This window comes from Lytechinus pictus, chromosome 7 (genome assembly GCF_037042905.1).
Source record: "Lytechinus pictus isolate F3 Inbred chromosome 7, Lp3.0, whole genome shotgun sequence".
NCBI lineage: Eukaryota > Metazoa > Echinodermata > Echinoidea > Temnopleuroida > Toxopneustidae > Lytechinus > Lytechinus pictus.
The window spans coordinates 49,183,187-49,210,606 of record NC_087251.1 but is presented as its reverse complement, the minus strand read 5'-3'; the positions used below and the strand labels follow the sequence as shown (position 1 = coordinate 49,210,606).

At 35.0% G+C, this 27,420-nt stretch overlaps 1 protein-coding gene across 2 annotated transcripts; it reads right to left on the bottom strand.

Moving 5' to 3' along the window:
• Nucleotides 1-774: 774 nt before the first annotated feature.
• LOC129264253 (CDAN1-interacting nuclease 1-like) lies at nt 775-26,819 on the bottom strand. Of its 2 annotated transcripts, XR_010294261.1 has the most exons (12): nt 26,536-26,819; nt 25,088-25,133; nt 19,859-19,923; nt 18,337-18,397; nt 17,849-17,921; nt 16,359-16,438; nt 12,619-12,668; nt 12,112-12,179; nt 8,410-8,475; nt 7,912-8,017; nt 1,829-4,046; nt 775-1,344 (listed from the first exon to the last, which is right to left on the bottom strand). XR_010294261.1 is itself a non-coding variant. In XM_064102998.1 (11 exons), exons 1-11 carry the CDS (start codon nt 26,634-26,636, stop codon nt 3,923-3,925), a joined length of 840 nt encoding a protein of 279 aa, XP_063959068.1. In that variant the 5' UTR covers nt 26,637-26,819; the 3' UTR covers nt 1,743-3,922. The 2 variants fall into 2 exon arrangements, 1 of the variants encoding a protein (XP_063959068.1); XM_064102998.1 differs by lacking the exon at nt 775-1,344 and having other exon boundaries at nt 1,743-4,046.
• Between the last annotated feature and the right edge of the window lie 601 nt (nt 26,820-27,420).

Sequence of the window (27,420 nt, the reverse complement as noted above, 5' to 3'; positions counted from 1 at the left end):
TTTTACCCTTTTTACACAGGATTTTCTTAGCCCCGGACTATCGCTAACCCCGTACTATCCTTAACCCCGTACTATTTTTTTTCCTTTTTACACATGCCAAATTGTTATTGCTAACCCCGGATAAGGAATCCTTGCTTTTCACACACGAAACTCGCTAACCCCGGACTAGTGGTTTTTGTTGATCATTCGGAGTACAAGTACTTCACTCGTACCTTTTTACACACGCTACAATTTCCTTAACCCCGTACTATAGGTGGGGCCAAATTGCCATTTAGCCCCACCTATAGTACGGGGTTAAGCTTAGCCCACTTTCGTTTTACACTAGCGATCTTAACCCGTACTATCGCTCTTAGCACCGCAATTGCTGGGATAACCCTGCTTTTTTGCAGGGCCAAATAATCCCGTACTAAAGGTGGGGTTAGCCCACTTTGCAAAAATGCTGTGTAAAAAGAAAGTGGGCTAAGCTTAACCCCGTACTATAGGTGGGGCTAAATTGCCATTTAGCCCCACCTATAGTACGGGGTTAAGGAAATTTTAGCGTGTGTAAAAAGGGTATTTGTAAGACTGGGCCCAGATGTAGACGTTGCTGGTTTTCCATAATTGTGTCTGATTGGATCAATCACAACTCTTTGTTATTTAAAGTTTGACTGTATATAACACCTATTCAGTCACACATACATGTATGTATCAGTCCAGTCTGCTAATGTCATCATCAGCATTATGCAAGTAGGTAATATCTTACTAGGGAAATACAAACACTGAACTTCGGTTGAATAAAAAAAATATATTTTTTATTACACATTAATTGCAAAGGTATAGATCTTGTCATTGATAAAATCATGAAATTTGTGTATATTCTTTTCAATGAATATTAGTCTGACCCCCTTTTCTTCGGTGGCAGATTTAGGTGGAAGAATGCGACTTGAAAAATATGACAGAAAAGTGTGAAAGAACTTAAAGAACATAATTTCTCACCTCTTATGGAACATAAATATAACACTCTTGCAGAACTTGCACTATACATGTACAGGAATGACATTCAGATATTAATGAGGTTATTATCTTATTCAGTCATCAACAAAATTGTGATATACTTTGTTTCTACATAATAAATATCCACAAGTTAAGTTTGTGATTCTAGGAGCAACATCTATTGTGATGAAAATGGACTAAATTGATTTGCACCAAAATTTATTATCACTTAAGTCATTTGGATATTTTTAGTTGTATACTGACCTATGCAGAGCTGCCAAGTTGTATTTTGCATTTTCAGTATTCTTATCCCCAAAATCAGTATTTTGACAAAAAATCAGTATTTTTACCGTGTGAGATAAATATGCAGACCTGCCAACCTCTGGGAATGAAAAACTGTATTCTGTGATAAAAAAACTGTACTTTTCCCCAAAAAAGTGTATTTCATAATAAAATGCTTGGCGCACTCGCTCATCGCGGCACTCAAGCTGCATGCAAGCTAAAATGCGCAATGCTTTTGTAGATGAAAAAAAAAAAAAAAATTAAAACATCAATAAACATGTGTATATCTTTACCCTGGTTTTAACAAAATGATTGAAAAAAAAAGTTACCAGAAATTTCATTGATCTAATAACCATATTTGTGTACATTTTATGAAAAAGAGACATATAGAGATTATTTTTCTTAATGAATTACGATTTAGTAAAAAAATAAAATATAAAAAAAATATTTAAAAAAATAAATATTTTTTTAACAAAAAACATATTTTTCAAAGAAAAAACGTACTGCCGTATTTTGGTTGCAAAAACGTACTAAATACGGCTAAAACGTACTGGTTGGCAGGTCTGCCTATGACTTTAGAATACAGGAGTATATCTCTAAATATATTATATTTCTTACTTCTATCAATTAAATCAATCATTTTCATTCTGGTCAAGATTTAAATAACATCATTGGCAATTTTTTTTGGGGAAAATCCCTAATAAGTATTAAGAAAACAAGAAAATACATATAAGAACAGAATTTGTACTGTAAAAAATACACTCATTCAGAATCTCACAAATAATACACCCCCCCCCCAATAATCAAATTTGGGGCTTAAGTTAACTTAAATACAGCATATTTCCGATTCAATGTATAAATCAGCATAATTAATCAAAATTGAAATTTGAAAATACTGTTTTGTAGATCACTTTGTAGGTAACAATTTTGGTGGCAAATGCACGGTTAATCTAGGGGATGGCGGGGGTCCAAATAAACGTGCTCTTAATTGGCTCCTACTCTGACAATATCTACCAAACTCTTGCTGGTCTGTGACAAGGTCTACCAAACTCTTGCTGGCCTGTGACAAGGTCTACCAAACTCTTGCTGGTCTGTGACAATGTCTACCAAACTCTTGCTGGTCTGTGACAAGGTCTACCAAACTCTTGCTGGTCTGTGACAAGGTCTACCAAACTCTTGCTGGTCTGTGACAAGGTCTACCATACTCTTGCTGGTCTGTGACAAAGTCTACCAAACCCTTGCTGGTATGTGACAAGGTCTACCAAACCCTTGCTGGTCTGTGACAAGGTCTACCAAACTCTTGCTGGTCTGTGACAAGGTCTGTCACAACATGCTTGTATATTAACAACCACACGGGAAAGGTATTTGTGGGAGCTCAGTTTCACAATGCTATGATGTCATCTCTATTTTTAAGACATGATTTTGGGGTAGACATAGGAAGATTAAAAACATTGAATAAAATGGCATCCTTATAAATATCCATTCCAATCCCATAATTAAGACAACAACAAACTTTTTTTTATAGAGTAACACAATTAAAATATTTTTAGATATGATATATTCTTGAATCTTGATTGAGATAGAATCATCAACTTCCTTTCACCACATGATCACACCTCAAGCTAGATTAATATATCCAGATTGTGCTGCACTCAACCCAGGTGAGATAAATGGGTACCAAGCAGGATTAATTCCTAGAATGCAAGGAGTGCTGGAAGGCAGCTCGAGCTAAAGCCGGGTTAATAATAATAATAATAACAATGCACCTCGTAATAGATTATGGCACTTTATGAATTCTTATTATTAATTTTGTTATTATAATGTATTTCCTGGATTGTTCCTGAAATGGCACCATCAAGTATCCCACAATTCATCCTGTATCAAGGTTGGAGATGTACAGGATCTTTAAAAACAAATTTAGATATGTGCAAGATCTTTGAAATACATTCCCTCTATTTTTCTCCATTCTAGATGCTCTTAGAGGACCATCTGGAAGTGGAGAATTGTCAAGTATTCCCTCAACTCATATGCTTAGGTTAGAGATGTGTGGGATCATTTAAAGACAATTCCCGATGCTCATATCCTTAGAGGACCTTGATCTGCATGCTTACTGGAGATGATACTGGCAAGCATCTCCTCAACTCATCCTCTGTCAAGGTTGGAGACATAAAGGATCTTCCAAAAATACAATCGCTTTATTTCTTTCCATTCCAGATGCTCAAAACCTTAGAAAACCATGATCTGCATGCTTAGACAAGGTGATGCTGTTTCCCCTTTACTCATCCTGCGCATCAAGGTTGAAGATGTGCAAGTCTTTCAGTACTTCCCTCCATTTCCGATACTCCCAACATCCCTTAAGATCATAACATCAAACCTCCCCAATCTCATGTTTTGATCACAAGGCTGGAGGTGGGTCAAGTCTCCTGCAAGACGGTCAGCCAGAAAAATACCTTGCTTAAGGTTGGGGACAGTCAAACCTTTTGGATGATGGTCAAATTTTCTGGAAGATGGCCAGCAAGTACATTTCCTTGGTCAAGGCTGGAGATGGGTCAAGTCTCCTGCAAGACGGTCAGCCAGAAAAATACCTCGCTTAAGGTTGGGGATGGTCAAACCTTTTGGATGATGGTCAAATTTTCTGGGAGATGGCCAGCAAGTACATTTTCCTCGGTCAAGGCTGGAGATGGGTCAAGTCTTCTGGAAGGTGGTCGGCTAGTGCAATTCCTTGTTCAATGCATCCTGCTGCAAGCTCATCTATGAAACCATGCCAATATATCACAAGACCAGATCCAAACCTGTGTAAACAAAAATAGACAAAAAAAAGTCTATGTGATTACAAACCAAGGAAGCCGACAGAATTTTGATACAGTCAACCTTAACTGAGTTGAATCTGCTGGGACTGAAGAAATAGTTTCAACTCGGATAAAAATGACTTACATATATGATGGTCAAAATAATAGAATATAAAAAATGATAACTTGAAAGGACCAATGATATAGGTAATTATTTGATTGATAAATATAAGTTCAACTTAGGCAAGTTTGATTGTATTTGGTTTAATTTGTACTACCTTCCATCAACATATTCTACATTTTCATGAGTTTTTATGTTCTCACAGAAGCAAGTGATTCTGAGTTGAAATTAATGAAATGTATATAAAATAAGTGTTGTGAACACACTAAACAATACAAATGGGACTAAGGACTTTAGCAAGAAATGTAATCTTTTTTAAGGACACATAGAAAATTTTAAAATGAAATTTATATGAACTGGAAACACTAGAAAATAAAATTCATTTTCAGATTAGTTAATTGGTACTTGAAGAAAAACATACATACATGTAGTATTAGAACATATTGTAGACAACAAACATGAAATGTTTACAGTAAAAATCTTGGTGATACAGGAATGGAAATGCATCATATGTCACATCTTTAACAGAATCAACAAGATAAGAGGGATTTAGATTGATATGAGAGAGGCTTTAAGTTTAAATTAATTATTTTTGGACTTAAAAAACAAAAAACATGTGAACAGAGATTTTAGAATTACACAGAACAAGGATGTCTTCTTTTTCATTAGAATTTAAAAAAGAATAGCATATCAGGTACAATGAAAGCAAACAAAACTGACACATTTCAATTTTGCTATATATGTTATATTATCCATTCAATCTTCAATTGTGAACAAAATGGATAATATCTTTATATTAATAAAAAATCAAGTTCATCAGCAATATTTATTGTGTAAATGAAAAAACATATCCACTATTTAATAATGTATGCAGGATTCGTATCTAATATAAGTGAAAAAATATCCTCTATGATTGAGTAACATTTCAAGTTAAAAGAAAATATTTATTCTCAAACTTATGTCAATAGCTGCATAAAAATCCTTTCAAAAAAATGAAGTACATGTAGACAGACAAGGGAGAAGAAGAAAGAATGCCAGAGAGGAACCCTGGGATTACACTAAATATCTATATTTTCTTTGAAATGACAGTGCCCTAACCACTAGCTCATCAACCAAATATCTCTTTTTATTCACTCTGGTCGGTATTCAACACAGAAAAAAGGGAGGAGATTTCTTTATTGATGAATGACATATCTGATGGTTCTGAAAATGGTTGGAGCTTAATGCTCTAAGTCGAATCTTGACAAACTTTGCAAGATTGATGGTGCTTTTTGGTCAATCTTGACAACCAGGATACAACATCCTAACTGTAAAAGTGCACGGCTTACTGAGTATGACCTCGGAAATACAAATATTTTATCTGAAAATTTCAAGTTCTGCATTATATGTTTGACATTTACCCGAAATGTGGTAGATAAACCCATGACTATGACAGATACAAATCTATTAGGGGACAATTCTTCACATTAGTTAACATTGTGGTTATCAGCAATTGGAAAGTAATAGCATTCCTTTGGAAAAAGTACTTGCAACGTCCGTTGCTTTTCTCCATTTATAAATAACTTTTATTTAACAGGAAAAGGTTGTCATCTTAACTCCAACTGCATAGCACTTGAAAAGTCTTGCAGTTTTAACAACCTTGAAATGCTTTTAGAATGATATTGAGAGAATACAAAAGTGAAGTGAATTTACAATGTTCATTGTATTTTGTTTTGTATCATTCCTTTTATGTTTTCATTCTTTTCCATCCAATCTTTCCACAAGGAGGAAAACAGTCTTGACTACTCCTCAGTTACCGTTGGTTTTCTTGCCTGCAGTTTGTTCCCTCTTTTGCATTGCTTTCATACTCAACATTGTCCAAATTAATTTCAGTGACAGAGCCATATAACAAAATACACCCAGTTTTGCACTGAAATGAAAGCAGCCATGCCACAGCAACTATATGTCTCCATTTCAGGACTGGAATTTAAAATGCAGAAAATAATCATTTTACTCAAGATATTCACCTTTCATAAGTACTATATATTATTGTTTTCCAATTAATTAATTTTGGTTTTAGTATTTGACTTATAATTAAAATAAGTTTGTCAGCATTAATTACCAAATATTTGGAAGGTGGTGCTAACCTTCAAATAAATATTGGTATTTTCAAATTCATAAATTTAGTTTCAGTATTTGATTTAGAATTAGAATAAGTTTCTCAGCATGAAATACCAAATATTAAATTTTCAATTCAATTAAATTAATTCATTTGTGCTAATTTTCAAAAAAACAATTACAATAAGGAAATATATATATAAATATCATAAGGTATACTTCAGTTAGAAATAATATAGGAAGATGATCAGCATATACACTGTAAAAAAGGTATGGTTCCTTTCCAACTTGCAAATAAATAAATTTGAATTTGAATTTGTAACTGACATATAAATGCAGGGCTGATAATAATAATAATCAAAGATTTGTATAACGCACATATCTGTCGATGACACTCAAGGCGCACAATTAACTACTTATACAATACAGAAAATAAAATTAATAAATACACAAAAATTGAACAAATTGTCAAGAAAAAAAAATACACAATCATATAAAGTTGGTCGTCAAAATAACAAGTAGGCCAGATCCCACAACAATTAAGGAAATGCTTTCTTCATGAGGTAAGTCTTCAATTTGTTGTGGAATAGCACTCTCGACTGGCAAGACTTAATGTCCAATGGGAGTGAATTCAACAAACAGGGACCAGCAGCAGAAAAAGATCTGTCACCCCAGGACCTCATCATCATCATCATCATCACGGGTACACAGCAACAGAACGAAAGTTCCATGATGCTGTGGTCGGGTGCAGATGCGACATTGATTAGTTTAGAGCAGCCTTAAATTTGTCAAGGGATTGCATTGACGTAGTGGTTAAGGGAAGGTCGTTCCAGTCCCGTATGGTTCACTCTCACTTGTTGGAACTGGTGAACATTCCCTGAACGAAGACCGGGTCTACATGATCTCTTCACCTCCAGAAGATCTGATAGGTACACTGGTGTCTGGTTGCTTTTAAGTTTAAAGACCAAGGAAAGAACTGTAAGTCTTTGCCTAACAGGCAGCCAGTGTAATTCCTTGAGAACTGGAGTGATATGATCCGACAGCTTTGAACGCTTTACAAGTCGTGCGGCAGAATTCTGGACCTTCTGTAGTTGTTTTATGGGAGTATCAGGCTGTCCAACCAAGTAAAGCTAAGCTCGTCTTAGTAATCCCCTCTTATACATACTGTACATGTATGTTAGCCAGGGAAATCATAATTATTGATAAAGTTGAGCTGGGTATACATTATCAGAGATAAAGTGAAAATCAAATTTCGAATTAATATTTATTTCACTTCCAACAGAAAAAAAAGGAAACACAATGTCATTGTATATGATATATAATCACACAAACAATGTACATTGAGTTATATTCAAGTTTTTTTCTTCATGAGTAAACATTACAAAATATAAGAGGAAATTATCATTCATTATCAATATCTGTAGAGATGGCGGGATCCACTAAAATAAAATGCTTTTTATGGAGATTGTGGTTTGTGGGATCTCCCCAATAAAATTTTAGTATTTAAATACAAAGACTGGAAAAGCAAAAAAATAATAGAAACTAATAACCAAACAGAACATAGAACACAATAGTAAAAAAAAAACAAAAAAAACATGGTGTGACAAGGAAAGTGGTAAACATAGCTAATATATCTTGGAGGCACTTTACCTGTTGGCATAACTGAGGTATTGATCCTTGAGATAATTGCTATGACTGAAAACATCTCCAAATGAAGCTTTACTCTCTATCCAGTTAATGATGTGACCATTCCAGGCTGTCATGCAAGAAAATATTAATAATAATAATAATAATGAAATAACAATGATAATATCAATATTGATAACAACAATATTAAATAGTAATGATAATGATAATGATAATAACAATAATAATAATAATAATGATAGAGTAAAAACAGTATATTTACATTACAAATTTTGATTATGGCTCTCAAGGGGGAGGGTCCGGGCCGGCTGTGCCCCGCTGTATCCGCCACCGAATCAAACTGATAATCCTCACCCAGGGAAGATCTCAAATAATACATTTTAACTTCTTTCACAAGCTACATGCTACTGTCATTAGCTACTGATATCATGGAATTTGATTGGCTTATAGCAGATCTGTCATTAAAGTTTAGCATTTAAAAGTTGTGTGATCCTGACTTACCTACAGGCACCTCTAATTTAGTATCAGGAGTCTTGTCATATCCCTTCTTTCTCATGTCATCCTCTTCTGCAAATAAAATATTTCAATAAAATACAATTTTGAATAGTTTAATAAGAAAAACATGCATTGGAGCCAAAAGCTGAAAAAAATGTGTGTACCATTCAAATAGATATAAACAGTATACAAAATTATACTTAAATTGCATGAAGTCACATAAGCACAAAATAATTACTTCTGATAATACAAAGAAATAAATTGTAGAAAAAGAAAATTGTACATTGTATTCAGCATTGAGGAATATTATTAATACTAAGTACACAAACTATAATAACTACTTCAAGACACATTGTAAACGAACACACACGCTAGGTGAAATACTAAATTAGAAGACTGAAAAAAAAGGCCTTACAGTGTGCTGCTCACAGTTTATATGCTGCAATCTAGAGATATATCCACTCCAAGGGGTGGAATATAAAGATCAACCAACCTTTGGAGAGGTTTATGCTATTTTGAGATTCATTACTGATTTGTCTTCATTACACCATTCTTCTTGCAAGAGATTAGTGTATTGCCATTAGAATTTCTCTTGTGAATTTAGAATTTGTGGATATGTACCTAGAGCCCCTTCTCAGTATTGTTTTTATTTTAATTTCAAATTCATATTCCCATTAACCCTAATTCTCCCGGGGGGGGGGGGGGCCATAATGGCCCCCCCCCCCTTGACAATTTTCGCGATATATCTGCCGCGCAAATTTTTTTGACCTCGCCGCTCACTGACTTTTTACTTTCAAGTCTCGCGCAAATTTTGAAACCAAATTTGTGACGCCCGGGTACACGGTTACGACATTACGCAACATTATGTAAGTGCATGTCAGACCCAAAATTGCTCATAAACGTGATTTCATGTACAAATCCAATGCAAATTGTGTATTTAGCCAAAATTCATAAATGTATCATTATTTCTACTTTTACTGATTAAACTGAATTAATTTTGCCTTGTTTATGATCAGAACTAAGTCTGGAATGATTTCCATTGAAAAAACAATAAAAAACAAAAAGTAAAAAAACAAAGAAATACATAAGAAATTCATAAAACAATAAAATACATAAGAAATTGATTTCCGAACCGAAGTTTTTTTAATTGCGATTGTTAAGATTGCTACAAAGAATTTTTTTACCAAAAATTAGCATTCTAGGAGCTTTATTTAGTGAATTATAGCAAAAAGTATGATTTATGCATAAATTAGCATAATTAATTCATATAAAATAAAATCTCATTATTTTGGAAAATTTTACCATACAGCCTTGTAGATTACATCGCACACTACCAGTGTGCAAATTTTTGCGTCGCTCGCGCAATCGGCGGCCGAGATCTTAAGGGGGGGCCATAATGGCCCCCCCCCCCCCGGATTGACAAGAATCAAAATACCCCGGGAGATTGAGGGTTAAAATTTAAATTCTAATCCAAAATTTTCAAATTTCAAATTCTAACAGAAGAAATATACAAAATCATGGCATATACGAATGTATTCTTACATAGTTACATTCAAAATAAAAATCATTTCCCCTGCTCTCTCTCTCTTTCTCTGTCATCCATCTCATTCTCTCTCTTTCTTTCAATCTCAGTTTCTTCTTTTTCTATCTCTCTCTCATCCCTGTCCCTCTACCAGTGAAATCTTTCACATTTTCTCATCATCAGTTTACTCCTATATCCTGGCAATTTCCGATCACAAGAGGACAGCATTACACTAAAATTCTTGGTGACAGATTGTTCCAAAGCCAGTGGCAACGGTCCACGTCCTGGACAATTTTTATTGATTGGGCAGACCCTTTTGCAACGAGACCTGTACACATAACACACATTCACTTACCCCCAGTCATTCACCTTAACCCAGTGTTTCCCCCCCAAAAATGCTGTTCTGTATGACAGTTCTGTGTGTATGTATGTGGTGGTATGTACCGGTATACATATGTACTAAATATTTTTAAAAATTGTACAACAGTCCAGGAGGTGGACTTGTGGTGATTAAAAGCCCCCTCACACCTGACCGAATGTAGGCGGATGAAGGGTGACGAATGGGAAAAAATGCACGCGAATTCAACAAAATTTCTGTCAAATCATGCTATCAGTAACTATTGTCAAATTTTATCAACGAACAGCGGTAAGCGAAGGATATCGATTTTTCACCTCCTTGAGTAAATTGCAGCCGAAGGCGAGCAAAGGGTTGATATAACCCAGTAAGACGAACAAACAGTGAGCAATGGTTTGATATGGCACTCGATTAGAAACAAAGACGAGTGAATAGATCGGGCGTTCTTGTACGTTTCAGGGGCCGCGGAACTGGGGGGGGCTTCAGCCCCCCCACTTTTTTTCAAAACCGTGTACAAAAACGTAAAAATGACCATATGATTGTGATTTTTAGCATGGTCAGCCCCCCCACTTTTGGCTCAGCCCCCCCCCCCACTTTAAAAACCGTTCCGCGGCCCCTGCGTTTGTGTCATCGTGTTATTTCATAAAGGGTTCTTTCGGGATCGATCCACTTTGGCAAAAGCGCGATGAGGGACTATGCACGACAATAACACACGAACGAAAAACGAACGATTACCGCAGACTAAATAAGAGATGCAAATTCAAACAGATGACCAACAATTTTTCAATTCATCTGGAATTTTTAAACATGTTCAAAATTTCCGCGCGAATTTGAATAATCGCAGCCGTTAGTTCAGAAGGTGTACGAACCCAAACACGAAGGGTAAATATGATTTACTATCAGTTACCATTGAAAGCGATTTTTTTTAAAATGCCTTTCGCCAGCCATCGCAAGGCATATTTCAGGCTTCGATTAGGTGTGAGGGGGCTCTAAGGTCCATGAAAGTAAACTAAACTTCTTGAACTACAAAATACTATAATGGCAAATAATATGGCATACAATGGTGCTAAAATGTTAGTGAATCCCACAAAAAAAATGAGTTTATAAGTATTCAAATTCCTTACATCTGTTAGATATTTAATTGTGAAGTCAGGTGATAAAATAACACATTCAATATAGTTTGTTTCTCTGGGCTTGCCAGACATTGTAGTGTTGTTGCCTACGTTTAACAATCTGCATTAAGGAGTGCATTTTCAGGTGGGGTCCACTAACTATCTAGCACCACTGTATTGACCAAGTTTAAAAAAAAGACATTTTACAATTTCTTCAATGTATCAGTTTGCAAATTCAATCCCTTCAGTTTTTATCTAAATGTTATTAAACCAAAAATGATATGTATACATGTATCTGGTGTATAAGTTTTGCTTTTCCAAGCAAGACATATCAAAACAAAATACGATAAACAATAACACATCAAACTAACCGAACAAAGAAAAACACACACACACAAAAATCCACATTCCATGCCCATCATGGACTTAATTGGACAGCATATATTGACCTTTGACCTCAGAAGTGTACACTGTCTCACATAATAAGCTGCCAAATAAGACAGATCCTCGTGTAGCAAAATATTAAAAACAAAAATAAGTCTGACTTTACAGAGTACTGTAACATATGGTGACCATAACCAGCTGTTCTTTAAAAGATAGAAAAAAATAATTCAACTGGTTATGCAATGAGCCATGTGTGCTGCTAGGTCAGTGCAAACATTGTCTTTAGCCGAAATTGCAATAAAAATGGCAACCAAACTGAATCTGTCTATACTTACGTAGGAATGCTATCTTCCTCTCTTTCAGCAACTGTACCAAGAGGAATTCATATTCATTTCCCACTGAGCTTGTAATACATCGACTCAAGGAAAATATGCATTTCAAAATTTGAAAATATCACTGTTCATAGAATGGGAAGTGTTACAACTTTCAAACATGAAAAATAATTGATTGAAACCCAAGTGATATGGCTACATATGAGAGTAATGTAGACTTTGTAGAAGAATATAATTTCTAGGAAAACCTATAACGAAAATGATCTAGTTGTTGTAAAAGTATATACTTTTTAATTTGGTAGATTACAAATTATTATTTTCTCTGTTCATCAAAGATGAAGAGAGAGAGAAGGGGAAGGGCAGAGCAAAAGAGAGAAAGAGTATAAAAAACACAACACTGACTTAAAATAACCATGATCAAAAGCACAAATCACATAACTCATAAACATGAACTTTCATGAGAGAAAAAAAAGAATCAATATAAATCAATAAGAAAAACATAAAGGATACTGTTTAATGCTTTCTGCATAAGGTCCATACGTGACATCATGTAGAGTGCACTGTGGGAAAATGGATACATCTATTCAATGCAACACTTCATACATATGGTAAATCATCACGTTTCAGAGTATTAGCAATATAATAAAAGAACAATTCAAAATTTATATCAATTTTGGAAAGCTCTCAAAACAATTACAGTAGCCTCTGCATACATTGACCCTCCATAGGTCAAATAATTGCCTAACTTGGAGCATATTTCAGACTAGAATATTATGCATATGTTGATAACATCTTCTAAGTCAAATTTTACCCAAGTCAAACAGATACAGAATGAAGATAAAATTAATTATTCATAACTTTACACACAAACAAATTTAAAGATAAATGAAAGTAGTTGCAGTAAACACTGATTTCACAAGAAAGTGTGTAAAACCAAGCTTAATTGTCACTATATCATCGAGGATCTAGATCTGGTACAGTTACATAAACTGAACTTTGTGAAATCTTGAAATCTATGCTGAAAAATGTTCACACTGAAGATCACCAACACAGATAAGCGCACGTGGGACAGTGTATTATTATTGCTGTGAATGTCGGCCCGACGCTTGACCCAAATCCTGTGCTTATTTGCTTATTTCTCAGCAATAACACAATTTCTTCCAGAATCCTTTGGCACATATTTTTTATTTATTCAAACAGACACTTTGATGGTCATTTCATTTGATTCTGTACGAACTCATTTTGAAATCGTTACCACAACTGGCATTTATCTTTAAACTGATTTATATGTCTACATGCTTTGTAACTGTAAAAGTGTTGGCGTACAAAATGACTCTGCATGAATAAATGTAGTTCAGTTATAACTAGTTTATTTCAACAAGGTAGAATGACTGATAAAAATGTAGCACAAGTTGTGACGTTCTCTAGATTACTTCAAAATGACGACTGAGTGAAGATTGACTAAAATCTGTTTTGCACACTAGGGGTGTGTTTATGCTTCCATTGCGGAGAAAGAATCAGCTTTTTAAACATAGTTTAAGAACGCAATTGTAAACATGGTTCCAGAGGCGAATTCTGCAGCTGGCTCATTTTGTTTATGCTAGTTGGGGCTTCAGGCTCAGCAATGTCTCATCATAATTCATGTTCTGGTTTTTTTTAAATCCCTCATCAATATTCATTGTGATAGTACTTAATTTAATAATCACACATGCAAATGTACATTGGTCATTATTAAATCCAGGGAGTTTAGAGGTAATTCCACGGAGGAAACCCCCTATAATAGAACCATGAAATTGTATTTGCCCGCGTATTTTCATCCCATCGGAAGCATGTTCCAAATGACGTCATTTAAACACGTTTATGATCATGGTCCTAATTATACTTCCCCAGAATCCCTGATTCTGGTCAATGACGTTCAGAAACGCACCTTTTTACAATTTCGTTCTGAAACGTCGTTTAAATGAAAGTAAGCATGGATGCAACAGTGTTTTGGATTAATCACGTACGAAAGTGCTATATTATAAAGGTAAAACAAGTCACCTTCATTATATTAGTATCCCATCAGCAGATCTGTTCTCCCAGACATTTTGCAGAGATTACAATTGAAACAGTTGGTATAAGGAACAATTGCAATCCCTTGAGAACAGAAAGCTTAGTAAGGATTTTGTTGAAAACAAAGGATAATCACATGGAGTGGACAAGAAGAATACAAGAAAGAGATGGGACAACTGAATGATGATGGGAAATCTGACATCTATCTCATGCAAAGTCCTAGAACATGTTCTCTGCAGCTCTATTATGGATCACCTGTATAGTAATATTTGCTTAATATGGATTCCGTATAAAGCGACGTTCTTGTATCACCCAACTCATTTTCACCTGTGATGACCTTGCCAAAGGACTTGACAAAGGCGAACAGCACGACATGATCCTTTTAGATTTTTCGAAGGCTTTTGATAAAGTCCCTCACCACCGACTTCTATACAAACTGAAGTTCTACGGCATTCGTCTTACTACCCTGCGCTGGATTCAAGACTTCCTCCACAACAGAACTCAAAGAGTAGTCGTCAATGGATGTACCTCAAATACTATCCCAGTCTCGTCAGGCGTGCCGCAAGGCAGTGTCCTCGGCCCTCTCCTATTTCTATTCTACATCAATGATCTGCCTGATTGCATTTCATCTCAGACAACAACCAAACTGTTTGCCGATGACTGCCTACTCAACTGCAAGATCCAATCTCAGGATGATGCCAACAAACTTCAAGAGGATCTTGACTCCTTGCAGAAGTGGGAGTCAGACTGGCTTATGAAATTCAATCCTCAGAAGTGTCAAACTATCTCAGTAACCAACAAGCGGAATCCACTAAACATGACATACTCCATTCATGATAAACCTTTACAAAAATACCTTGGTGTTCATATTAATCAGAACATGAAGTGGAACCACCATATTAGCATGGTCACCAAGAAGGCCAACTCTACATGTGCCTTCTTGCAACATAACCTGCACTCATGCCCTAGAAGCGTCAAGGTTCTATGTTACAAATCTCTCCTCAGACCTGTCCTGGAATATGGATGTGAAGTGTGAGACCCCTTCACCAAGGACAACACCCGGAAGCTGGAGATGGTGCAGCGACGATATGCTAGATTCACCATGGGAGACCATCGTCGCACTAGTAGTGTCACAGATATGCTACGACAGCTACAGTGGCCCATCCTTGAAGAGAAAAGAGCCCAGTTCAAGGTGGTGATGGTTTATCGCTTGGTAAACACAATTGTTGATGTACCAAAGGTACAGTACTTCAACCAGGCTGCTACTTCCACTTCGCTTCGTGGTCATCAGATGAGGTTACACGTCCCACATGCTCGCACTGTTACTTATCAGAAAACTTTTATTCCTGATGCCATTAGACTGTGGAATATTCTCCCTGCCATTACAGTTAACTGCACTTCAGTAGCCAGCTTCAAGGCTGAGGTGCAGAAAATCCAATTGCGCTAAGACTGCGCTGATTTTTTTTTTTTTTAAACCGCACGTGTACATAAAATAGATCTTCCACAGCACTGTACATACTACTGCATAATTCTACAAGTACGATGATACACCAACCTGGTGGACTGTACTTTAACGGATGATGATGATGATGAATGCAAACAAATGCTGGGGTATGAATTGGTTAAGAAGGAAATAACATTTGACTCTATGGTCATTCCCATTTTATATGATCTAAAACCCTAGGCTGGGAATAACAGTCTACACACTCAAAATTGGGGTAACTAAGATATCTATGGTAGGTGAATAATCTGAGCTTATACTAGTGTCATGAAATTCATAATTCTGGGCCGTAACACTATGATATCAGTCTCAATAAAATCATCATTAGATTTTTTTTTTTTGGGGGGGGGTATGGCATCATATCAACATGATATGTAGTAAACTCAATATCCATTATTAACAATCTCATTATAAAAATTATTAATAATCTCATAATTAATAATTAATAATAAAGTTTGTATAATTTAAATTGCTCTTCATACTATTCACTGAACCTGACATTGCAAGAAAGAAACTCACAACTTCATTTTCTCCAAACAATTATAAAATTTCAGTTAATCACAACTTTTACTTGGTATACTTCTTGAATTCAAAAGCATGATTTTGTACAAGCTAAATTTTGATCCATGACTTAATATTTACAATAAATTACAAAATAAAATTTGTGCAATACCCCTATAAAGTATGGTACACTTACAAGTTGAACTTGGTAGGCAAGCACTGGGTCTTCTATCAAATAAGGCTCCCTCAGAAACTGAGTGATTGTAGACTTTGTAACTGTGAGATTACACAGAGAAACAGTAAAAATATTTGATAGCTCATTTCCTCACTGACTTTTTGAATTAAATATTCAAATCCTCAATATGAGCATTAGAAGGTGCATTTCCAAAGAATCCCACCTTGATGAAATATATATGTGACCCAGGTTCCCATCTTACAAAGAGATTGATCCAATCAACCACAAGTATGGAAAGCCAACAACGCCAACATATAAAATGAATGTTTGTTCAAAATGTTTTCTAGATAAGATGTATATTCATATGTTCATTGTTTTCTTGACAATTCATTAAAGCTCGTCTTTGTTTACAAAGGACGTCATGCACATTTCCCGTGGTTAAAAATTATGACACTGATGGATTTCAATCCTAACTCTTTGTAAGACGGGGCCCGGTCTTTCTTGTCTACCTAACATGCACATGTACAAGTTCTTTATTTTAGGCATATCCTTTTTCTTGCTATGTGATTACTCTGTATCATATAACCCTCTACAATACAACACGACTGAATTTTGATAAGTATTATTTATGATGTGTTCTCATGTGGAAATAAAATAATAAATACATGTACAGTAATGACGCACAGGTCTAAATGCATGGTCAGAATTTTCACGTACAACTCATGAGCCTGTATTCTGAACTTGGGATATAATTTAAAATTCAGGGGGGGGGGTGGGGTCATTTGATCTACAACTGTCGTATTTCTACCAAGCAAACCTTCATAGTGATTGGCTGTAAAGCTCTGTTACCATTAAGGCAGTTGTATCATAATGACAATGTTAACATAGCTGTAACTCTTTTTGAAACAGACACCTGGTATAAAGTTATGGTTTACTATGGCTAGCCAACTATGTCACAAATCTCTAAGGCCTGTATTCTGAACTCAGGTTTAAATTAAACCCTGGTTTAAAGTTGTGGTTTAAGTATGGAGAGCCAATTGGGGCACAAATCCCTTACAGTACACATCCAATTTATTAACTCATTTGACACTCAAATTGTTCATAATTGTCTGGGAATGATAACTGAAATATTTTACTTTAATATGAAAGCAAAATGAAACAAAATAGTAAACATAAGAAATATACAATATAAACAGAATTTTTGAATTTTTGCCTCCCCACAATTTTAGCACAGAGTTAGACCGTGGTCTAAGTTAACCTGACTTCAAAATACGGGCCTAAGAGTAGAGAATTAATTTAATTTACCATTCTATATGGCACTCAAATTATTCTAAAATGTGTCAGAATTAAAACAAAAATTGTTTTTTTTTATAAATCAAAAAAGAACTCAAGTATTATAAGAAGCTTATAATGTAAAAACAATCTTGTCATTTTCAGAATTTTAAGACTAACTTATAAATACCATTGTCTAAGTTAAACCTGCTAATGTCGAGATGGTGCACATTACATACCTTCCTGATTTGAGAGTTTGTCATGGAGACCTTCCACAACGAATCTTGCTATAACAGCTGGAGGCATATTGGCCTGAAGAAAAAAAAAGGATGTACATTTATAACCATCAGCAAAAGGCAACATGAAAGTGACAAAATAACATAAAATGAATCCAAGGCAACCATGGCCATGACCTTTGATGCCCTATTGATAGACCTCCCTCTCAATGATGGCCTTGGATATTTTCTGTGCCCTTTTAGTCTTTGCTTCATTGGTGCTGTATTATAGAAATGTGCCTGAGAGAGAAGTGGCCTTGTTCTAATTTAAGGCCTGCTATAAGTAAAAATTTAAAGCCTGCCAGAAATAACAGCTGCTATTTTCATTCTGAGCCATCATGTTATACAGTCCTGTAAAATACCATGTAGTGTACCTGTGGCTCTACTATTATTTAATGCAACGAGGGGATTGCTTTATTGACAAAAATTAGTATTGAAGTCAAACGTCTTACCTCCTTGGCAATCTGTATGAGAACAGGAGAACTTTCATTCTGTTTAATCAAGGTTTGATACCTAGAATAATACAAAGATAGATTTACGATTCCAGGAAGAATGAATGCAAAGATTATAGAGCGTATTTTCAATACTACTTTATGCATAAATAGAGTTTCAATACCACCATACTCTGTGTACATGGCGATGGGGAAACAAACTGTAAAAATGTAATCCCCGTAAGTGAAATGATAAATAAGTGACAATCGAATTCAAAATTTGAAAGTAAATCATAATTTGAAATTAAGCCATAACATCCCAAAGGTACCTTGATTAGGATTGAGTAGCGGTTCTGACTCTTGCCTTGTAATCAGAGGGTCGTGTTTTCGAATCCCATCAGGGCCTAGCGTCCTTTGGCAAGGAGTCAATCCACAATATGCCACATTTACCCAGTTGCTAACTGGATATCGGGCAGTAGGAAACACTGTCATTGTGGTTGGTTTAACAAGTGTGTGCCTAATACCTTGGTCATATTTGCTCTACGGCGGCCGTACGGCTAGTCGAAAACAGCCGTTTTATTAATTTTAAGTCAAACCACCTATATATAGTTGGACAAAAAAATGTTAAAACGGCTGTTCTCGACTCGCCGTACGGCCGCCGTAGAACAAATGTGACCAAGGTATAACAGGCTGCTAGAAAAGCTATGAATCCAGTGAACAGGTAATAATAATTGTGAAGCGCTTTGAGCAGTCGTAGATTATTATCGTCCTATATAAAAGCCAATTATTATCATTTTAAAGAGAAGTTACTTTTTGAAGCTGGTGGTCTACTTCAATCTATAAGTGATGGGTGAAATGCATAATAATAATCAATAATTGTTGGGTTGCCTTTGACTAAATGGGAGGGCATCAACCATAAGATTGGGTAGCATCAGACGGTGCGCTGGAACATTGCACTCATAATTTTACCAGTTTTGTGAAAAGGGTGCCTTGGGAGAGTCAGAGCATTGACTTTTCTGTGATACATTGTTAAGTGCAGGATTTAATCTTGCAACCATTTCCCTGACAGTTGTCAGCACTGACAAGTTGTCATTATCTAACAGTTGCCATAGTAACCATCAGACAACTGGGAACCATGTTATGAAGTTGCTATTATCTGACAGTTACGAGAGCAATATTCAGACACATTTGCTTCTCAGCCAATCAAAACAAAGGAAAGTTGTCAGATCTGACATCTTGTCCGACAACAAATAATGCCTCATAGATGATGACTTCACCTATACTGTATTAATTTTTACATGAGTGAATATATATCGGTCCCTTGCTGCAAATAAACAGACTGGTTTCATCCTCCCCTAATAAAATAACAGAATGTTTCATATTCACTCACAGATAATGATAATAATATTATTCTGCTTTTATGAATACAGCTTGTGAAATAATTATTAGACCATTGATTGGATCTTAGTAAGAAAGTGTTCCAATAATTATTTACAAAACTTAATATATATTAATGTATTACTTTATATGATTGAATACTTACAACTGTACATAATAGGAGATCATATCAGGATTGTTGTGATGATGGTATGTCTGTCTCGTGATCATCTATAAAAAAAAAGAGAAAAATCATAATCATTAGGCATCATCCATATAAAGCCTTTTTTGAACAACTGTCACATACTGGCCTTGTTTCAAACTCCATAGAAAATGATGCACTTTAATTTTTTACATTTGAACTCATAGAAGCTGAAAGAGGTGATAGACTCATTATAATATTTTCTTGTATAAGTCAGCCAATTTTTATCAAATATTTATTTCAACAAGACCATAAACTTGTTTTTAAGACTCACCCAAAGTACATGTACTAATAGTAATGTAAGAGTTGAATTTTGCCTTATTTAATCTTATTGTTTATTTCACCATTTGCTTTCCATACTTCTCTTCACTTTCTATTTCCATACCATTGTCACACACCTGTTTCTCTCATTCCTTAGTTTCTACATCACATCATTCCATTGCCATTCCAACTCCATGCATCTCCACATGTTTCTATTGTCATTTTCTCATTTACATTCAGAACATTGTTCCTCATTCATATCATCCTATCTCATTCTCATTGGTTCACCTTTCACCCTTGGTTCTTCCACTTTTCTGGGTTCTTCCATTCTTTCTTTCTCTATTGGTTGAATTTATCATGTGACACTATGTTTTGAATACATTTGAATATATAATTTGTGAAGGCAATGCCTTGTGAGGTCTAGATTGCAGACCAATAAATTAGAGCATCACTGGACTTCATTTTGTCAACATCTTTATTTTGAGTTTAGTTCAGCTTCATTATATTTTAGGTTCTTCTTATTTGGTGCTTCTGGCTGTTTGATATGATTTGAGTTTGCTTGTTTTACGAATGGTTATGTGAGGTGTATCATTGAACATTTGGCCACCCTACAACTGGTAGCAGCGGTGTTTCGAACCTCGTGCCTCGCTTATCTGTTCGCCACAAACTTTCAATCATAGTTCGTCAACTTTATCGTCATCATGTTCCTGTTGGAGAAACATTTAGCCCTTCACACTTCTGTTCAGCCGTTACCTCTTGCCTGATTGATGCTAGCCAGCAGCTCGCCTGTAACTTCAACGTCAATGATGTGGCTTGTCTAGTAGGATGATGCTACTACCAGCCAGTCTTCGCCTTTAGCTCTATACGTGAGTGGGTGAAAGCCTTGCCTGAATACCAGCTCGGATCTTTGCCTATTGCTCTTCGTGAGTGGATGAACGTTCTGCCTGATTACCAGCCAACCTTCGCCTTTTTCTCAACGTGAGTAGATGAAAGTTCTGCCTGCGAGTCAGCCTCTTGCCTTTAACTACAACCATTGCCTGACTACATGGAGTGGATGATGTCGCTGCCTATTTTCTTCATTCAGTCTCTTCGGCTCAACAGTCTCCCACCTTTGCCTCATGATGCCTTCCAGCCTCTCGCCTTGCTTCTCTTCGTCGAGTGAATGATGCTGCCTTTTGGTCTTCATGTTGCTTTGTCCCTTTATCTTCGTTCGATGCATGACACCTTCCAGCCTCTCGCCTGTTACTCTGTCGCCTACGCATCTAGAGTTGATGACGCTCTGCTTTGATCTTCGAAGCCAGCCGCCACCTTTTGCTCTTCAGTTGCTCCAGCCCATGAGTGGATGATGCTGTTCCCCTGGTCTTCATGCATACAGTGAAAACTTTTCGCCCCCTAAGAAGGTCCGATATTCAACGACTTGAACTTGATGTCTCCATTCTTCTACATTCTTCTCTCAAACTCAAACTTTATTTGGAACTTTTGGACAATTTATTTCCCTGATGTGAGAACACTAACAATTTTCATTAAATTTTGTCACAGATTTTAAATTTGTTGAAAAATATAAAAATGATTTCTCAAGATATGATTATAAAGTGCAATATATGAAATCGTAAAACTAAAGGAGATTATGACAAACTAAATTTTTGAAATGTTTCATTTGTATACCTTAATGAATAATGTGAACTAAGTGCAATATATGAAATCGTAAAACTAAAGGAGATTATGACAAACTAAATTTTTGAAATGTTTCATTTGTATACCTTAATGCTCAAAACTATTTCAATTTTAATCACTGTATATTTATTAAAGTTTTATCAATGATGATAAACCAAAATCAGAATATCTAGAATTAAACATTCAAATCAGGGCCTTTTTTTTTTTTGCCTCTTACAAATAAAAACAATATTCTTATCAATTCGAAGTGAATAAAAGAACTTACAATAGATGCTGTTCTTCTGCCATTTGCAATATAAGTTCATGAACATTCAAATAATCCGTTTGTCTTTCATGTCAATAAATATATACATGGCATCAGATTTGTTTTGTCACTTTTCAATATACATGTTGCCGACAGAAAGAAATATAACAACTTTTAAAAATGGATTTTGATACAAATTTAAGTTTGTGTCCATTTGAACTGACACATGGAGTATGGCCACAGATGTCAACTACCAATCACTATATTCTCAAATGATGGGCAGAAGACTAGACGAGAAAAAAGAAGATGGCAATGTTTTGTAAGAAAATATTGAAACTTTTCAGTCTCACATTTTAAGACCAAAAGTCAGAATGATTTTTTTTTGTGAAAAGAAAGAAAATAGTCCAAATTATTTTCTTATGTGATAAAATACTATTTTAATAACTTTTAGCAGACTAAACAAATCAAAAGTGAAAACTGGAAAAGCAACAATATTACATAATACTGATTTAAAACAAATAAAATTCAAAAGATTTAAAACAAGAAAAAGTTTTGACTGAAATGTTTCACATTTTCAAATATTTGATAAGTATGTATTTTTCAACTTTTTTAACTTTTCCAAAAGTTATACTTAAAAAAACTGGAATTGTTTTTATATCTAAAAAGAAATATGGAAAGTGGATGTATAAGTATTCCAAATTCAAAAGGAATTATGTTTTATAGTAAAAATTGTTAGTTTAATAGTTGCTTCAACCAAATAATTTTTCCTATGATCAGATTATTTTTTTAACAACCACTCCCCCCCCAAAAAAAAAAAATAATAATGATAAAAAGAAAATAAAGAAAAAAAATTTAATGCAAGATGTAAACTATTTTTGGCCATCTTGTAATTCAAACCAAAATGAACTGTTACAAAAAAAAACAGTTTAGTTATCTTTATTCATATTTTATTATTATTATCAGCCCCCCCCCCAAAAAAAAAAAAAACCCAAAGGAAATCGATATTTCTTCCAAATCTAAAGAAAAGACTTATATGTTGAAATGTTACCATCAGCGTTTAAAGTATTTATGTGATGTTTTGTCCAATACAATAAAAAAATATGGACATATCAGGGAAAAATTGTAAAGGTTGTTTTTGCAAAATAATTGTGTTTTCTCCCTGTTCCGTTCTCTAATTTTGATTAGGGACAATTTGTTCAAAATTTTTATTTTTCTGTATTTTCCTACTTGCTTTTAAAGAGCAATGCTGTTTTCATTACAGAAATTCAAAAGGGAAAATCTTTTTGGAAATACAAACTAAATTTTGTTATACCTTGGAAATAAAAGAGAAAAGACTAATTTCTGCAAGACAATCTAGTATCATCAAACAATATTCTGTTTGCACGGAGAGAAATATATTATACTTTCCCTTATTCAAATGGAATACAATTTTTTTTCCATGTTTACCAAAATGCACTTAGTTCCAAATTTGTTACAGAATTTATTTTAACAACTGAAAGAAGAAGAAAAAAAAAGATTTCCATGTGTCAGTTCAAATGGACACAAACTTAAATTTGTATCAAAATCCATTTTTAAAAGTTGTTATATTTCTTTCTGTCGGCAACATGTATATTGAAAAGTGACAAAACAAATCTGATGCCATGTATATATTTATTGACATGAAAGACAAACGGATTATTTGAATGTTCATGAACTTATATTGCAAATGGCAGAAGAACAGCATCTATTGTAAGTTCTTTTATTCACTTCGAATTGATAAGAATATTGTTTTTATTTGTAAGAGGCAAAAAAAAAAAGGCCCTGATTTGAATGTTTAATTCTAGATATTCTGATTTTGGTTAATCATCATTGATAACCAGTTTTAACTGTTCTACTGACAGATGCAACAACTAAAAATGCAGATATTTATATGTACAAAAATAATGTATAGATTTCCTTCCTCAAAGAAAGTACTCATCCTCATTTTGTAAATCCAAAAGTTTTCAGAAAATTACTTTTGACGATTTTTTTTTTTGGTATCAATTTGAAACTTATAAAAATGAGGACATTTTTAGTGAAGAAGGAAGCTTATGTAAGAGTTGAATTTTGCCTTATTTAATCTTATTGTTTATTTCACCATTTGCTTTCCATACTTCTCTTCACTTTCTATTTCCATACCATTGTCACACACCTGTTTCTCTCATTCCTTAGTTTCTACATCACATCATTCCATTGCCATTCCAACTCCATGCATCTCCACATGTTTCTATTGTCATTTTCTCATTTACATTCAGAACATTGTTCCTCATTCATATCATCCTATCTCATTCTCATTGGTTCACCTTTCACCCTTGGTTCTTCCACTTTTCTGGGTTCTTCCATTCTTTCTTTCTCTATTGGTTGAATTTATCATGTGACACTATGTTTTGAATACATTTGAATATATAATTTGTGAAGGCAATGCCTTGTGAGGTCTAGATTGCAGACCAATAAATTAGAGCATCACTGGACTTCATTTTGTCAACATCTTTATTTTGAGTTTAGTTCAGCTTCATTATATTTTAGGTTCTTCTTATTTGGTGCTTCTGGCTGTTTGATATGATTTGAGTTTGCTTGTTTTACGAATGGTTATGTGAGGTGTATCATTGAACATTTGGCCACTCTACAGTAATATAAAAGGACAATTATTTATTCTTAAAAAAATACCAGATTTAAATAAGTATCCAGTATTAGGCATTGAATTTTTGAAAGGAGAGACAAAATATGCCCATTTAATGTGTGTCCAAAACCTCAGAATGAACTGATCGATGGTAAAGAGACTAATACTTTTGGGCTACGAAGCCTATGATGAATGTATAACATGTACAGTACATAGTGAATATATATCAAAGACATTTGGATGATTAAATTTTTTCTAAAAAAGCATTCTTTAATAAAGTAAAAATCTATAGGGAGCAAAGAATCCTAAATTATCAAAGTAAAAATCAAAGCTATATTGGGATATCACCCTTTATGCATACTATGCAGATGTTTACCTGACAATGCTGTGAGTAGATGCTGACCAACGTCGAATGAGAAACACTGTAAGAGGATGAAAGTTAGCAAATTAAACTTTGACATAGGCCTATAGTACTTTACACAATGCAGAAAGACTACATCTCAAATTTATTCAAGGTCAAGTTTACCAAGTATTCAGACATTCCACACAGAACATATAAAAATTCACTGGCAGCTGGCAGTTTTGATCACAGAAGTTATAATACCTATTGAAAATACAGATAGGCCTATGACTTATGTATGTGGAGCGTTGTGGCCCAGTGGATTAGTCTCTGGACTTTGAAACAGAGGGTTGTGGGTTCGAATCCCAACCATGGCGTAATTTCCTTCAGCAAGAAATTGATCCACAATGTGCTGCACTTAACCCAGGTGAGGTAAATGGGTACCTGGCAGGAATTTATTCCTTGAAACGCAGCGCGCGTAACAGCTGCACTGCTAAAGCCAGGGTAATTATGCTGCATATACTGTAGAGCACTTAGAGACTTCTTACAAAGTAAGTATTAAGCGCTATATAAGCAAGTATAATTATTATTATCAACTACATTGAGCTGTGAACAAATATTTGCCAACCATTTTCTGTTTGGAGAAGCCATTTCTCCCAAAATACCACGCACAAAAAGTTGTCTTCAAGTTCTTCAAGCTACACTGACTGCCTCCTTCAATCCTGAAGATTCTTGCAGTATTGTAGTACCGGCAGGTGCAATACACTGGGTGAATAACACTCTACTCTTTGACAAATACAGTGTATTGGTTTTAACATGCATAGGTTGTGACTCTCCTATATACGGGACCAACATTTGCATCCTTTCCGATGGACGGAGTGTTTTCCAACTGCATTCACACCCGCACTGCGGTGTTTTTTTGTTAGTTTTTTTGTTAAGACGTCTTCCGGCATGCTGCAGGACTCAACCCCACGTACGTTGAGATCTACGATCTTATCCGGAACAGGGCTGAGCTATGCTGCCTCGCTAAAAAATTAAATAGATTATTTAGTTACTGCGTTGTGAATGGCAAACTCTGTTGGATTTTATAAGGTAACGTTTAGGAAAAATTTTTACATTGCCGTTTGGGAGTAACAAGAACAAAATTATCTGTTACGTTAGTTCTTAGTCCTTCATGGGCATGGACAGAAAACATTGTATGCAATTACTGTGCATGTTTTGTATTGTCTGCTACTTGTTGTCAATTGTAACGTTATTGGAGCAGATCAGAATTAGAAATACATGAAATATCGGTCATTGGCAGAAAAAAATCACCACCATCGTCATCGAAATCTTAGTCTTACTTCCATTTTTTATGCTTCTACTTTGATACATATATGACAGACATTAAAGTCAATGCAATGTGCCAAAGTTAATGACCTATCACTAGCAGATCCACATTTTATCAATCATGTGACCAATTGAATGTCATCATAGTTTCATACTTGGGAAATTTTTCTTGAATACAGAGCAGAGATGCAGTTGTGCCATCACAATCATCACTTGTTAAACTCTCCAACAACTCGTTGTAGTCTGCTAGTCTCATGATTGCTGGAACTCTTAACCCCTCCCACTTAACCAGGAATGATGTTGAACTCTCTTTTTTTCCTTAAAATGTTGAAGAGCAACAGAAACAAAAATATATTGGCAACTCAAATATACTGGCAACAGGTGCTTGCTGATGGTCAGCACATACGGCCGCGCCGGTAGCTAATTCAGCTCTGCTCTAACTTAACTTCCTACGGTATTGGTGATCATTGTATTTTTAATAATTGAGGAACTTAGTTTTTGATAAATATTAATCATTTTAATTTTTAATCAATTGATAAATATTTTAATTTAAATATTGTTAATTTATAAGATGTAATTACTTAAAATTGAAATTATTTAAAAAAAATGATCTTAATTTTTACAAATTGGCAACAAAATTTTCGCGGATTGCTCAAAAAGTATTTTTTTCGACAGAGACAGGGTGTATTTTATTTGCAACATACAGACGGTTTCTTGATAAAGAGAGGTGAGAAAAGATACCGATAGACTAGTCCTGATTGTTATGATTGTTACTAATCTTCTTTTGACAGTTTTTTCAGAGTTTGAGTATAATTGCTGAGGCTTTTCTCAAGTTTTCTGACATATGAGCGAACGCGAGCCAGGCTCTCTCTCTCTTCGACGTCTTGGGGCTGGGGTCTCCGGCGCAGCGGCGACCGGGTTCGCTCCGGTGGGGTGGTGGTCCGTGAAGCTGCAGGAGAGGGACCGAACGTCGCGTCGCGTCGTCCCTCTAGGCCTACTACTAGTACTAGCTTAAAAAGTTAGAGTTAGACCAAAAGCTT